Source organism: Castor canadensis, chromosome 11 (assembly GCF_047511655.1).
Source record: "Castor canadensis chromosome 11, mCasCan1.hap1v2, whole genome shotgun sequence".
NCBI classification, from domain to species: Eukaryota; Metazoa; Chordata; class Mammalia; order Rodentia; family Castoridae; genus Castor; species Castor canadensis.
The window spans coordinates 17,736,848-17,749,765 of record NC_133396.1 but is presented as its reverse complement, the minus strand read 5'-3'; the positions used below and the strand labels follow the sequence as shown (position 1 = coordinate 17,749,765).

At 40.8% G+C, this 12,918-nt stretch overlaps 1 protein-coding gene across 1 annotated transcript in view; it reads left to right on the top strand.

The window, feature by feature from the left end:
* The window catches only part of Eftud2 (elongation factor Tu GTP binding domain containing 2), a 53,164-nt gene that overhangs the window by 27,658 nt on the left and 12,588 nt on the right, over nt 1–12,918 (top strand). Inside the window, exons 8-13 of the mRNA XM_020171606.2 lie at nt 865–955; nt 2,133–2,215; nt 5,036–5,202; nt 6,682–6,806; nt 11,154–11,217; nt 11,592–11,682. Of these exons, the coding sequence (XP_020027195.1) occupies nt 865–955; nt 2,133–2,215; nt 5,036–5,202; nt 6,682–6,806; nt 11,154–11,217; nt 11,592–11,682 (621 nt within the window). The remainder of the gene's footprint in view (nt 1–864; nt 956–2,132; nt 2,216–5,035; nt 5,203–6,681; nt 6,807–11,153; nt 11,218–11,591; nt 11,683–12,918) is intronic.

The window sequence follows — 12,918 nt, the reverse complement described above, 5'->3', positions numbered from 1 at the left end:
AACAAATTTCCTCCCTGAAAATACTCTGCTAAAGTATTTCATCTTGCTGAATACATCGTTCATGCCCGTTACCCCAGCTACTCCGGAGGTAGAGATTGGGAAGACCAAAGTTTGAGACTATCCCAGGCAAAAAGTTAGTGAGTTTCCATCTCAACCAGTAAGTGGTGTGTAGATGGGGCATGCCTGTGATCCCAGCCAAGTGGGAGCCATAGGTAGGAGTATGGATTATGGTCTGAGGTGGGCCCTGGGCAAAACCAGGAGAACTTACCTGAAAAATAGAGCAAAAAAAGGGCTGGGGAAGTGGCTCAAGTGGTAGAGTACCTGCCTAGGAAGCACAAGTCCCTAAGTTCAAGCCCCAGTTCACCAAAAATTGAGATATCTTTTTTTTGGGGGGTGGGTGGTAACTGGGGTTTAAACTCAGGGGTTCACACATGCTGGGCAGGCTCCATACCACTTGAGCCAAACCTCCAGCCCAAGATATTTCATTTTTTTCTTTTTTTTTTTTTTTTTTGGTGGGACTGGGGTTTGAACTCAGGACTTCATACTTGCAAAGCAGATGTTCTACCACTTGAGCCACACCTCCAGCCCATTTTGTTCTGGTTATTTTGGAGATGCCTGGGCTGACCTGATCCTCCCAATTTCAGCCTTGTGATTTCCTACAGGCATAAGCCACTAGTGACCCAGCAAGAGCTTTCATCTTTAAGGCCATGCTGGTTATGCTGGCTAGAGCCCTAGATAAAAATCACACCCACCAAAAGGAGAGACATCATTGTAATTTTCTAGCAGTTGGCAAACCCCAAGAGCAGAGAGAACCTCTCTGGCATAGGAAGAAGTCTTGGACTGCTCTTTCTTTGTGACTTTCAGAGAGGTGTTGGCATCAAGAGCACCCCTGTGACTGTGGTCTTGCCAGATACCAAAGGGAAATCTTATCTCTTCAACATCATGGACACTCCAGGTGAGACATTCCTTGACTTCTTACTGTTGGAACCTTGTCCTGTTTGATTTTTGTGCTCCTATTTTTCCAAAGCAGCACAGAAAATACATTTTTGGGTTTACATTGAGATTTTTCATTTTTAACAATTTTCTTCACTTCTGACTAACTAGCAAACACTGTATTTCACTTTTTACTATCCTTTGGAGTATCTAAATTTTAGGGAACCTTATGCATTTATTCATTTCAGCTTGTGTTAGGTCCCATGCTGGTCAGTAGGGAAATAAAGGTGAGTTGACACACTTAGTCTTTTAATGGAGACTATTGGTTATAGAGATTATCACAGGCATAGTATGTCTTGCCCTGCATCTGACCTTCTCATATGGAAATGACCGACTTGGGGCAGAGTTTTTTTTTTAATGTCTGGACAATTTGGGTTTTGTCAGATTTGCTTTCATTGCACCATCAGGTGCCCAATGCTCAAATACCCTAGACTCTTGTAGCACCCTGCCCACAGCCTAGCAGCACCTTGCTAGGAACTGTCTTCTTTGAGCAGCATCTTATGTTCTGGGCCTTCCTTTGCCCTTTTTCTTGCTTCCAGATTGTTTTGGGTTCTGCAGAACTTTGATTACTGCCAATTAGTCTAAACTGGTGTGTTAGTGTGAATTCACTGTGCTGTCTTAGTAAAAACACTGTCTATTGTGTATGGGAGCCTCCTATATAAAAACTTAATCCAGCTGGTGCTGGTGGCTCATGCCTGTAATCCTAGCTACTCAGGAGGCAGAGATCAGGAGAATCATGGTTCCAAGCCAGCCCAGGTAAACAGTTTGCAAGATCCTATCTCAAAAAAAGAAAAAAAGTCATAAAAAAGGACTGGCAGAGTGGCTCAAGGTGTAGGCCTTGAGTTAAAACCCTGGTACTGCAAAAAAAAAAAAAAAAAAAAAATCTTACTCCAAGAATGGGACTCTAGGCAGAGTGTCTCAAGTGGTAGAGTGCCTGCCTAGGAAGCATGAGGCCCTGAGTTCAAACTCCAGTACTACTCCAAAAAAAAAAAAAAAAAAGTGGGACTCTAATGGGAGAAAGTTATTCACTGCCAGGAGCTGTGAGGATATGGGAAAAGTTTTGCATTACCCCTGAGATAATCCTACAAGTTAATGCCTCATCCTGCACCAGGTGATAACTTCTTGATATTTGCTTTCAGGACATGTGAATTTTTCCGATGAGGTCACAGCTGGCTTGCGCATCTCAGATGGTGTTGTCCTTTTCATCGATGCTGCTGAGGGGGTGAGTCAGGCTCAGCTCTCTTGGAATCTTTTCCCTTTGTTATGTTTGCCTCCACATAATCCTTAAAACACCAAGTGAGCTGAGAACAAGAGAACATGAAAGTCTGTGGAATTAAGTAGACTTGCACTAAAAAGAGGGAAGCAAATGAAGTTCAAAATTAATGCTCAACATGGGTCTCCTTGCTCCCTGCCTAGTGCAACTCAAAATGATAAGACCCATTGTTATTCAAGACACACAAAGATAAAATGGAAAATGTAAATTAAAAGGAAGGAGAAGACCATATTTATATAAATGGATTTTAAAAGTTAATGAGTTTTTCTCAGAGATCAGAGTTAAAAGTCCAGAGTGTCTTTTGTGTTTCTAAATTGAAAGATTGGGTAGCTTGGCTAACTTCATTCATATCGTTATCTGTGAGATGGCCAGCAGAGGGAGCCATGGTTGTCTTGTTTTAAATTGACTTTGTTTTGTTTTGTTTTTGATTTTTAGCATAAAGGTAGGAAAGGAGGGGTCCCAAGTGGGTTGCTCTTAAATTGACTTTTGATTGTGGAATAATTTTAAATTTAGCAAAGCGTGCATGTATAGGAACCCACCCTCATTTGCTTTGTAATTCTCTCTGTACACAGGCGTACACACACACAGACACATACTTGTGTGTGCATTTTCTGCATGAGTTATTTATTTATTTTATTATATTGTTTTTGCATTTACTTACATATGTATACATTGCTTGGGCCACCTCCCCTTTTTCCCCCCACCATGAATCATTTAAAAGTAAAATATTTCAGGATTTATTTTTTAGAACAAGAACATTCATTTATATAACCATTGTACAATTACCAGAATCAGGAAATTTTAACATTGATACAGTGTATGTATTGATGATAATTTTTATAGACCATAATTGTCCCACTTTCTTTGTAGAATTTTCCCCAGTCCAGGATGATGCATTGTATTTAGGTTTTTGTGTGGGATCTCCCATTCCCTCTGCGCCCTCACCCCAACTCTCACAGTAATGGGGTTTGAACTCAGTGCTTTGTGCTTACAAAGCAAGTGCTCTACTGCTTGAGCCATGCCTCCAGACCGTTTTGTTCTGGATATTTTGGAGATGGGGTCTTGCAAAACTGCCCAGGCTGGCCCTGTACCTTGATCATCCTGTTCTCAGCCTCCCAAGTAGCTAGAATTACAGGTGTGATCCACCAGTGCCCAGTATTTAAGTCTTTTTCTTTTTTTAAATGGAACTCTTCTTTAGCCATTCTTGGTCTTTTGCGGTATTGGCATTTTTGAAGAGTACAGGGAATTTATTTTATAGAATTGTCTCTAAATTTGGATTTATTTAGTGTTTCCTCATGATCAGTTTCAGGTCATTTTTGATAGGAACACTGCATGAGTAAAGTTGTGTTCTCATTAGTCCACTGCATCAGGAGGTACGTGATATCACTTTATCTGCTAATTGGTGATGTTAAATTTCCCACCCTTGGCGGTACTGGGGTTTGAACTCGGGCTACATCTTGCTACCACTTGAACCACTCCACCCGCCTTATTTTGTTTTGAGTTTTTTATTGTTGTTGTTTTGTTTTTGGTATTGGAGTTTGAGCTCAGGGCCTATACCTTGAGCCACTCCATAAGCCCTTTTTTGTGAAATGCTTTTCAAGATAGGGTCTCTCTAACTATTTGCCTTGGGCTGGCTTTGAATCACTGTCCTCCTGATCTCTGCCTCCTAAGAAGCTAGGATTACAGGCATGAGCCACTGGCACCTGGCTAGTGATGTTAACTTTGACCACTTGGTTAAAGTGGATTGTCCAAGTTTCTCCAGTGTCAAGTTACTACTTTCCTCATTGTAATAATTTGTAGACAGATACTTTGAGTATTCTGTTCCTTATCAAACTTTACGTGCTAGTTTTATCATCCATGATCATTCTTGACTTTTATTTTTATGATACTTGCAAATGGTGATTTTTGTAATCTGTTTCTTCTGTATTATTGATTAGAATTCTGTTGTGGAAGGACTCCTCCCCCCATTTGCTTATTTATTATTGGTAAAGATACATGGATTTTAATTCTCTTTAGTGAGTTAACGTCCATTGTTCATATTTTTTTTGGAGTGGGGGAGGGTCTTTTCTTTTTTGGTGCTGGAGATCCAGCCCAGGGCCTCTCACATGCTAGGCAAGTGCTTTACTGCTGAGCTGCATCCTAGACCCCACATATATTTTAATGCTCTACTTGCCCTAAATTTGACTAGCAAGAGGTTTTTTATGTTTCATCCTTTTGACCTGCCCCATCTTTTTTTTAGTGCTTCCTTTACAACACAAAAAGATGTTCTAGACCCATTTCTCTTCCCAAATCTTGGAATCAGCCACTTCTTCAAGGAGCTCTGGCTTCTTACAGGGAAGACTAGTATTTAGAAACAAAGATCTAGATATGCATTGCTTCCAGGTCCATTCACTGAGTACAACTAGGTAATACACACCCATATGTGTCTATCACTGTACTGCACATTTGTATTGAAAATCACTCACCCTAATACCTATGATTCCATTCCAGCATCACAGGTCCCTCCTGATCTTTTAGTTCCCTCTCTAGTTGTGAAGTCTGGCACTCAGTATAATCAGTGTATTTAGTCATTTCTGTCTGGTGAAGTGCCCTCTTAAAGTTCCTGCATCTGCTTGGAGAAGGTGCACTCTGCTTCCACCCAACAACCTGTCTCCCAAATCCTTTTTTTCCTTGTACTTCAGATTTTGAAAGAGTGCCCTGTTTGACTCTGCTGTGGACTTTTTGCCCTATTTGCTCTTTTCACCACCTTCTGTACCTTGTGTTTTCCAGGTGATGCTGAATACAGAGCGGCTGATAAAGCATGCAGTACAGGAGAGGCTAGCCGTCACCGTGTGCATCAACAAAATTGACCGGCTAATCCTGGAGCTGAAGCTGCCTCCAACTGATGCTTATTACAAACTCCGTCACATTGTGGATGAGGTCAATGGATTAATAAGGTATAGACCCCTGGGGGTGAATTTCCTGTCCTTGGAGAGTCTGCTTTTTATAAATCTTAATTTTATCCTTGAACAGTTCTGGAACCAACCCTGATTTATTTCTTGGCATATATTGATGAGCTTGTTGAGCAATACTAAAGGCACATTTGAGATCTTTGCAGGTACAGCCTTGACCTCCTTAAGTCTGTGTCTTAACTGTTGGACATCTTAATACATCTCTACTGTGATGGTCTTCACCATATACCAACCATGTAAAGTTGGGCAAATTACTTAAAGCTCAGTTTTTGTTTCTGTTAACAACAACAATAATAATTACCTACTGTGATTATTTAGGGGGCAGTCCTGGGGTTTGAACTCAGGGTCTAGCACTTGAACTACTTTGCCAGCCCTTTTTTGTGTTGGATATTTTTGAGATAGGTCTCATGAACTATTTGCCTAGGCTGGCTTTGAACCAAGATCCTTCTGACCTCTGCCTCCTGAGTAACTAGGATTACAGGTGTGAACCACTAGTACCTTGGCTGACTTTTATTTTTAAATTGAAAAATTCTATAAGATAATATGCTATCGGGGCTAAGGTTGTGGATTGGATTGCTGTATACAAATAGTTTTCTTAAAAATGTTAGTGAACTTGGGATGTTTGTGGATTGGGGTTGGGGTATAACTCAATGAAAGAGCACTTGCCTAACATGCAAGGCCCTGTGTTCCATCCCTATCACCACAAAATATGAGTAAGTGAATAAATAAATAGTAAAATAAAAACTTTAATATGAATTTATAGGGAGGGGGCAGAGTGGGTGGTAAGGGAGGGGGTGGGGGCAGGGGGGAGAAATGACCCAAGCCTTGTATGCATATATGAATAATAAAAGAAAAAAATGAATTTATAAAACAAAGCCAAATAAAACAGAATAAAAAAGAATAGGGCAGCCAGGCACATGCCTGTAATCCTCGTGCTTGAGAGATGGAGGCAGGAGGACTATGAGTTTCAGGCCAGCTTGGGCTACATCCCAAGACAAAAGAAGAGTAGGTCAGTGAGAGTGAAGAGAAAAATTTCTCTCTTTTTTTTTCCTTTTCTTTTTTTTAGTGGTATTTATGTGTTTATTTGAGATTGAGGTTTCTCTCAAATGTATTCCTCTCTGATCACATTAGATTCATTTTTTTGTATGCGAAGGTCTTTTTATTTGTCCTGCAAGTTTCCCCTTGTGTGGCCCATGAGGTTAGCTTTTCCAAGGTTATGCAGAATGTTCCTAGCTCTGGGAAATCAGCTTGTTACTGGGAGTTAGGGAACAACTCCATCATGTCACTTTCTTGGACCAGGTTTTTGGCAAATCTGAGAGTCTATGCAAGCCCCTCTTAAGGCTGGAGAGTGGCTGTGACAGGGCGTTCTCATCCTTCCCCCTTAGCAGTATGTCTGGGCTGCTGCACAACCTGGCATCAGGGCTGCTGCACAGCCTGGCTGGCTCACCATGGTCTCTGTTTCAGCATGTATTCCACTGATGAGAACCTGATCCTTTCGCCACTCCTGGGCAATGTCTGCTTCTCCAGCTCCCAGTATAGCATCTGTTTCACACTGGGCTCCTTTGCCAAGATCTACGCTGACACCTTCGGTAAGCTGTGCTGGCACTCTGTCTCACCAGCTTCCCCAGAGTCATATGTGCCTTTGCTACTGAATGGCTTAGAAATTGGCTTTGTGTCACAGCACTCTGCTGGAGGGGGAGCATTTCATCACCTGCTATTGTTACATTTGGGGCTCCTTTTGGCCTCTAGACTCCTCTTCTGGCTAAGTTGTTTGTAAAAAATAAAAGTGACTAGAAAAAGAGCTCATTTTAGAAATAAAAAGCTCTCCTAAAATGAGACAGAACTTGTAAAATAGGAATTAGCCCTGTCCATAAAGCACGTTCAGACCTCCTTCTCAGAAATGGAATCTCTTTCACTGTTACTGCTTCTAGCTGTCTTTCCGACCATAGCTAGGCACATACAGATTTGATAGGCCTAATTGAGAACTCACATTGGACAACAATCAACATGTACTGGCAGGCACAGGTGAATGATTCTATGAGTTCCTGGAGCCTCAACACCAGATCCCTGATACCACTTTCCCTACCCAGGGGGTTCCATGGCTTCTGTCTCTATGCCTTGAGATTATTGATATTGATTAATGATTATTGATTATTGATTATTGATATTCCAATAGGAGCCCTGTACTAACAGTCTCCTGTGTGTCAATTCTGGACTTTCTTAGAAGGGAGTTATTACCCATTTTTTTTAGAATTAAGGCAGCAGGCCTTGTGAGAGGTTTCACAACAGAGAACACCACCATGTCTGTTTTCAGCAGGCATTTATCCCACCTAGCTTTCAGGGTAGATGCCTTTGCTCTTGTGAAAAAATTGATGATTAAAATTTGGTCCTGGGGTGGGACAAGAAGAAAGAAAAACATTTGGTCATGCTGGATGTAGTGGTACACATTTGTAATCCCAGCACTCACAAGGCTAAAACAGGAAGATCATGAGTTCCAGGCCAGCCTGAGCTACATAGCAAGACCCTATCTCAAAAAACCAAGTAGCTGATGACATAGCTCTGTAGTAGATTGGTTGCCTAGCATGTGCAATACCTTGGATTGGATCTCCAGCACTGTACAACAAATAAACAAAACTTAGTCCTGTCAGGTATAGTGGAACACAGTTATAATCCCAGTGCTTGGGATTGAGGGCAGAAGCAAAAGGATTGTGAGGCCTGTCTGGGCTACATAGAGAGACCCTGTCTCGAAGAAAAAGCTTGGTGTCCCACCCTAACTATACTGCCAGCCCATTAAAAAAAAAAATGTGTATGTGTGTGTGTGTGTGTGTACACACATGTATTTAAAAATGTATGTGTATATGAGCATACACATGCTCATTGTAGAAAAGTGGGAAATACAGTTAGATCTAGTAAAAAAATTAATTTTTTTTTTTTTGAGGCAGGATCTCACTGTGTAGCTTAGACTGGCCTTGAACTCTCAATTCTCCTGCTTCCACCTCCTAAGTGTTGTGATTACAGGTGTGAATCACCATACCCAGCTTCACCCATGACTTCTTTGCCATAACCACTGTTAACTTTTCATTATGATTCCTTCTTTTCCTATTTATTGTTTTACATGAATGAAATAATCATATATACATCGCTCCTGTGTTTTTACTCAGCATTGACAATTAACCATTTTCTTGCCATCAGATTTATATTTTACTTGTTTCCAAATGACTGTAAAATAAATAGATGGGGCTGAGAGTGGGGCTCTGTGGTAGAGCATGTGTTTAGTATACACAAGGTCCTGGGTTCAATCCCCAACACAAAAATAATTAATTTACTAAATAAACAAGTGGGCAGTTAAACAGTGAATGAAATTCAAATGAGCAGGGTTCCAACAGAGATTTGTGTGTTCCTCAATGTCTTTTGTGTTAGCATAGGAACAAAACCAAAGACCCTTTTGATAATTGTAATGTAGCGATGCTTCAGTTTCTGTATGAAAATGGCCTTCGTCCTTTGGACCCACTATTAGTTTGAAAGGGCCAACCATGGTCTGCAGTATCATCATCATGAAAAGCCAAGCATGGACTTCTAGAAAGGCAGCACTGAAAGGACTATCAGAGATCATGAAGTCCTTGCCCTTCACTTTTCATGTGTAATACATACTGTGTTTCATTTCACATACTCATTTTACATGTGGTCACGGAACTTACTGATAACAGTCAATCCCTTTGCACCATACTGCCAAATCAATACATGAGTCCTAGCATCATCTTGCTAGGAATACAATGAAAGGCATGATGAATAATCATTGATTTCTAGGAACTTCCTGTAGTGGATAGTCAAAATCCCACAGAGTAATGAAAGACAATATAAGGTAGTAAGGGAACTGAGTGCCAAGTAGCTGCTGGAGGCAAGTAGAGCTGAGGAAATTCAGGAGGAAGGGTAAGCTCCAGTGGCCTTGCAGCAAGGCAGGCTGAGGGAAGAAGATGGAGCTTGAACAAGCATTGAGCATTCTGCATTCACTGGGGTTGGAAGAGATGGAGTGGAGGCAGGTGTTGGTGTTGTGTGGGTAACAGTGGACTATTTCACCAAGGAGAAAAGTTCAAATAAAAACTGCTGGTGAAGCCAGGAGTTAGTGGCTCACACTTACAATCCTAGCTACTCAGGAGGCAGAGATCAGGAGAATCATAGTTCGAAGTTAGCTCTGGCAAATAGTTCGCGAGACCCTATCTTGAAAAAAAACCCTTCACAAAAAAGGGTTGGTGGAGTAGCTCAAGGTGTAGGCCCTGAGTTTAAACCCCAGTACCTCAAAAAGAAAAAAAGCGGGGGGAGCTGATGGAGTGGCTCAATATATAGGCCCTGAGTTCAAGCCCCAGTACAGCAAGGAAAAAAACCCCAACAGTTAGTGTTCTGGATGAGACCTCATGGAAGCGGGTTTAAGGTTCCAGATATTTTATCCTGTTGGCAATTAGGAGCAATTAAAGATTGGTGTGGGCTGAGAATGTAGCTCAATAGTAGAGTGCTTACCTAGCACATGCAAGGCTCTGGGTTCAATCCCCAGTGCCACACAAAAAAAAAAGACTGGGGTGATGTCTGCAAAGCTAATGAAAGATAGATCAGAAAGAGGATGAAATATAGAAAGGGCAGCCTGTTAAGGCATTTTGCCAATATTCAGGTATAGAGCTGTAGGTTTTGGGTTAGTGTTACCTGTAAGATTGAAAAGGAGATATATTGGAGAGGTTTTACTCATTCTTTCAGTAAGCAAATGCTAGGCCCCTTCCTGCAAATATTCAAGTTCAGTCCAGGATTGAGGATGTAGCTAAGTGGTAGATTACTTGCCTATCATGCACAGGGCCCTGGGTTCAATCCCCAGACCTCAAAAAGGAAAAAAAATGTTCAGTCCAATGATAATGATGTGACACAGTAAGTACGATAACAGATGGTGTAATAGCAGTTCACAGAGAAAGGGAAGTTTTGGTAATTAATGAAGTGGGAAAAAAGAATTTGGTAACAGTGGGGAAGAAAAAGATTTGGAGCTTGTTTGAATGCAGTGAACCTCACTGAGAGAAAAGTCTGGAAGGGGCTTACAGAGTGGTTCAAGTGGCATTGCACCTAGCTAGCAACTGCAAGTCTCTGAGTTCAAACCCCTGTACCACCAAAAAAAAAAAGAAAAGAAAAGAAAGAAAGAAAAATCTGGAGGGGGCAGAATACAGCTTTAGGAAAAGGGGGATGCATTCCCTTTATGCCACGGAAGGTGAGAAAGAGAATAGCCTGATGTCTGGATAGAAGTATCTAGGAGGTAGTTGGTGTTACCAGTGATCTAATTGAATGCTTCGGGAGTTGTTGACTCAGAGGATCACAGTTGCTTGGTTCAGTATGAACAGGTTTTGCTTTGCAGTCAAACAGAAAAATATTAATTGGTAAAAAAAAAAAGACAAAAATTGGCTCTGGTGTTTTCTCTTCAGAGCTCTTGGTGATTGCATGCCAGATGCTTAGGGCTCGATAGAGCCTTATGCTTATTCTACAGCTGGAAGGTGGCCTACACCAGCAGCAGAGTAGAGCTTCTAGGTGAATTAAGAGTGAAGAAACCATTAACCTCTACTTGTAGAAGGAATGGAGTTTCAGTTTAGGCAGACAACGCAGACAGGCAGCTGAACCTGTTCCATTAGAAAAGATTATAGACAATACCCTTATGCATAGCTTAGTCCTAGGGCTTGCTGGAAAGGAGACACTTGGGATCTCATTTTGGCTCCATCTCAACTCTGTCAAAATTGTCCCAGTCCTATTCTTTGTTGCCTCAGTGTCCCTGTCTGCCTGACTAGTTAGAAAGAAATGTCTGGAAAGAAAGGTGCTAGGATTCCTCAGCTACAAACCACTTGAAGTACCTGAAACAGAATTTCAAACAACACTATGCTAGGTAAATTATAATTGTGTGGCTTCTTCTATAGGTGACATTAATTACCAGGAATTTGCTAAAAGACTCTGGGGTGACATCTATTTCAACCCTAAGACGTAAGTAGAATGTGGGGTATGACTCTCTGTACTAGTAATCTAATTTCCCAGTAAGTAAAGATAGATAAAGAGTTCCTAATATTAAAACCTACTTTTTTCTTAGACATGAACTGCCATCCTTCCTGTTCTGAGTGGGTTGGTGTCCTGAGCTCTTCGGGTGAGAGGCTATTTTTCCTGAAGTCTTCAAGCTCAGTTCAAATATGCAGGAAGGTCATAACCATGTTTCCTCTCAGGAATCTGTTTGGAAACTATGATCACACATAGTCCTCCTCTTGGCTCCTGCCCAGATTCAGAATTTAGGCTGTGCATCTTTGGGGTCAGTAACACTGTCTTTCTCCCTCCTTGGTCACTCAGAACTCTTCTTTTCTCTTTAGGCGGAAGTTCACAAAAAAGGCCCCAACCAGCAGCTCCCAGAGGAGCTTCGTGGAGTTTATCTTGGAGCCCCTTTATAAGATCCTTGCTCAGGTGAGTGTCAGACCACCTGGTTTTTCTAAGCATAAGGTGGAAAAGCTGATGAATTCAAACTCCTCTCTGCCTTAAATCTTCTCAGATTTGTTTTACTATCATGAGGGCGATTGGTCGTTAATTGTTTATGAAAAGCCTTTTTTATCTAAATACTGTTATATTCTTCTAATTTCAATAGTATTGTGAAGTCAGAGGAAAGCAGAAAGGTACAAAAGAAAGAAAAGGCATAGCCTATCCATATGCTGGCAGCTCATGCCTATAATCCTAGTTATTCAGGGCAGAGATCAGGAGGATCATGGTTCAAAGCCAGCCTGAGCAGATAGTTTGCGAGACTCTATCTCAAAAATACCAAACACACACACAAAAAAAATACCACTTGAGTGGCTCAAGTGGTAGAGTACCTGCCTAGCAAGCATGAGGCCCTGAGTTCAAGCCCTAGTACCATCAAAAAAATAGGCATAGCCTAGAAAAAGTATGTGGCTATAACTGGCCATTCAGAAAAAATGTGATAGTAGAGGTAATCATTTCATTTGTGGAAATTTAACTTACAGATATAATTATGAAAGTCCTCCTGGTTATTTATGTATATTAAAGGTATGTATTGTCTATAATTGCACAAAATTTTTTTTAAATCTCTAATAAGTTCATCAGTGAAAAGCTGATTAAATAAATTATGATATAGCCCATAAAATGAAATATTTTGTGGTCGTTGAAAGAATGACTAGAGCTGGGGGCATGGCTCAGTGGTAGCACATCTGCCTAGCAAGCGTCAGGCACTGAGTACAAACCCCAGTACCACCTCCCAAAAAAATTTTGTGCCTCTTAAAGTGCAGGACTATGAGTGTAAAACAGGACTGTGAGGAAGGGAACCAGTAGCAAGAAGGTGGTTATGATTAAAGTACTTTATGTATACATGTATGAAAATACAATAATGAAATCTGTTAAAAATTGGTTCGAAAAGGGAAAGGGGAAAAAGGACAAGAAAGTAGAAGTGTAAATTTTATCAAAATATATTATATACACTATGGAAATATAATAAAACCCCTTTATACAATTAATATACACTAATAAAAACTTTTAAAAACATTATGCTAAGGGAAAATTTAAAAAAATAAAAAAAGATAAAAGTATACAGGAATTTTCATGAAGAATTCTGTCCCAAGACAGTAATAAAACATGCAGGTGTTTAATAAGCACCATGCACAATGGATACACAAGCACACACTCTCACCCACA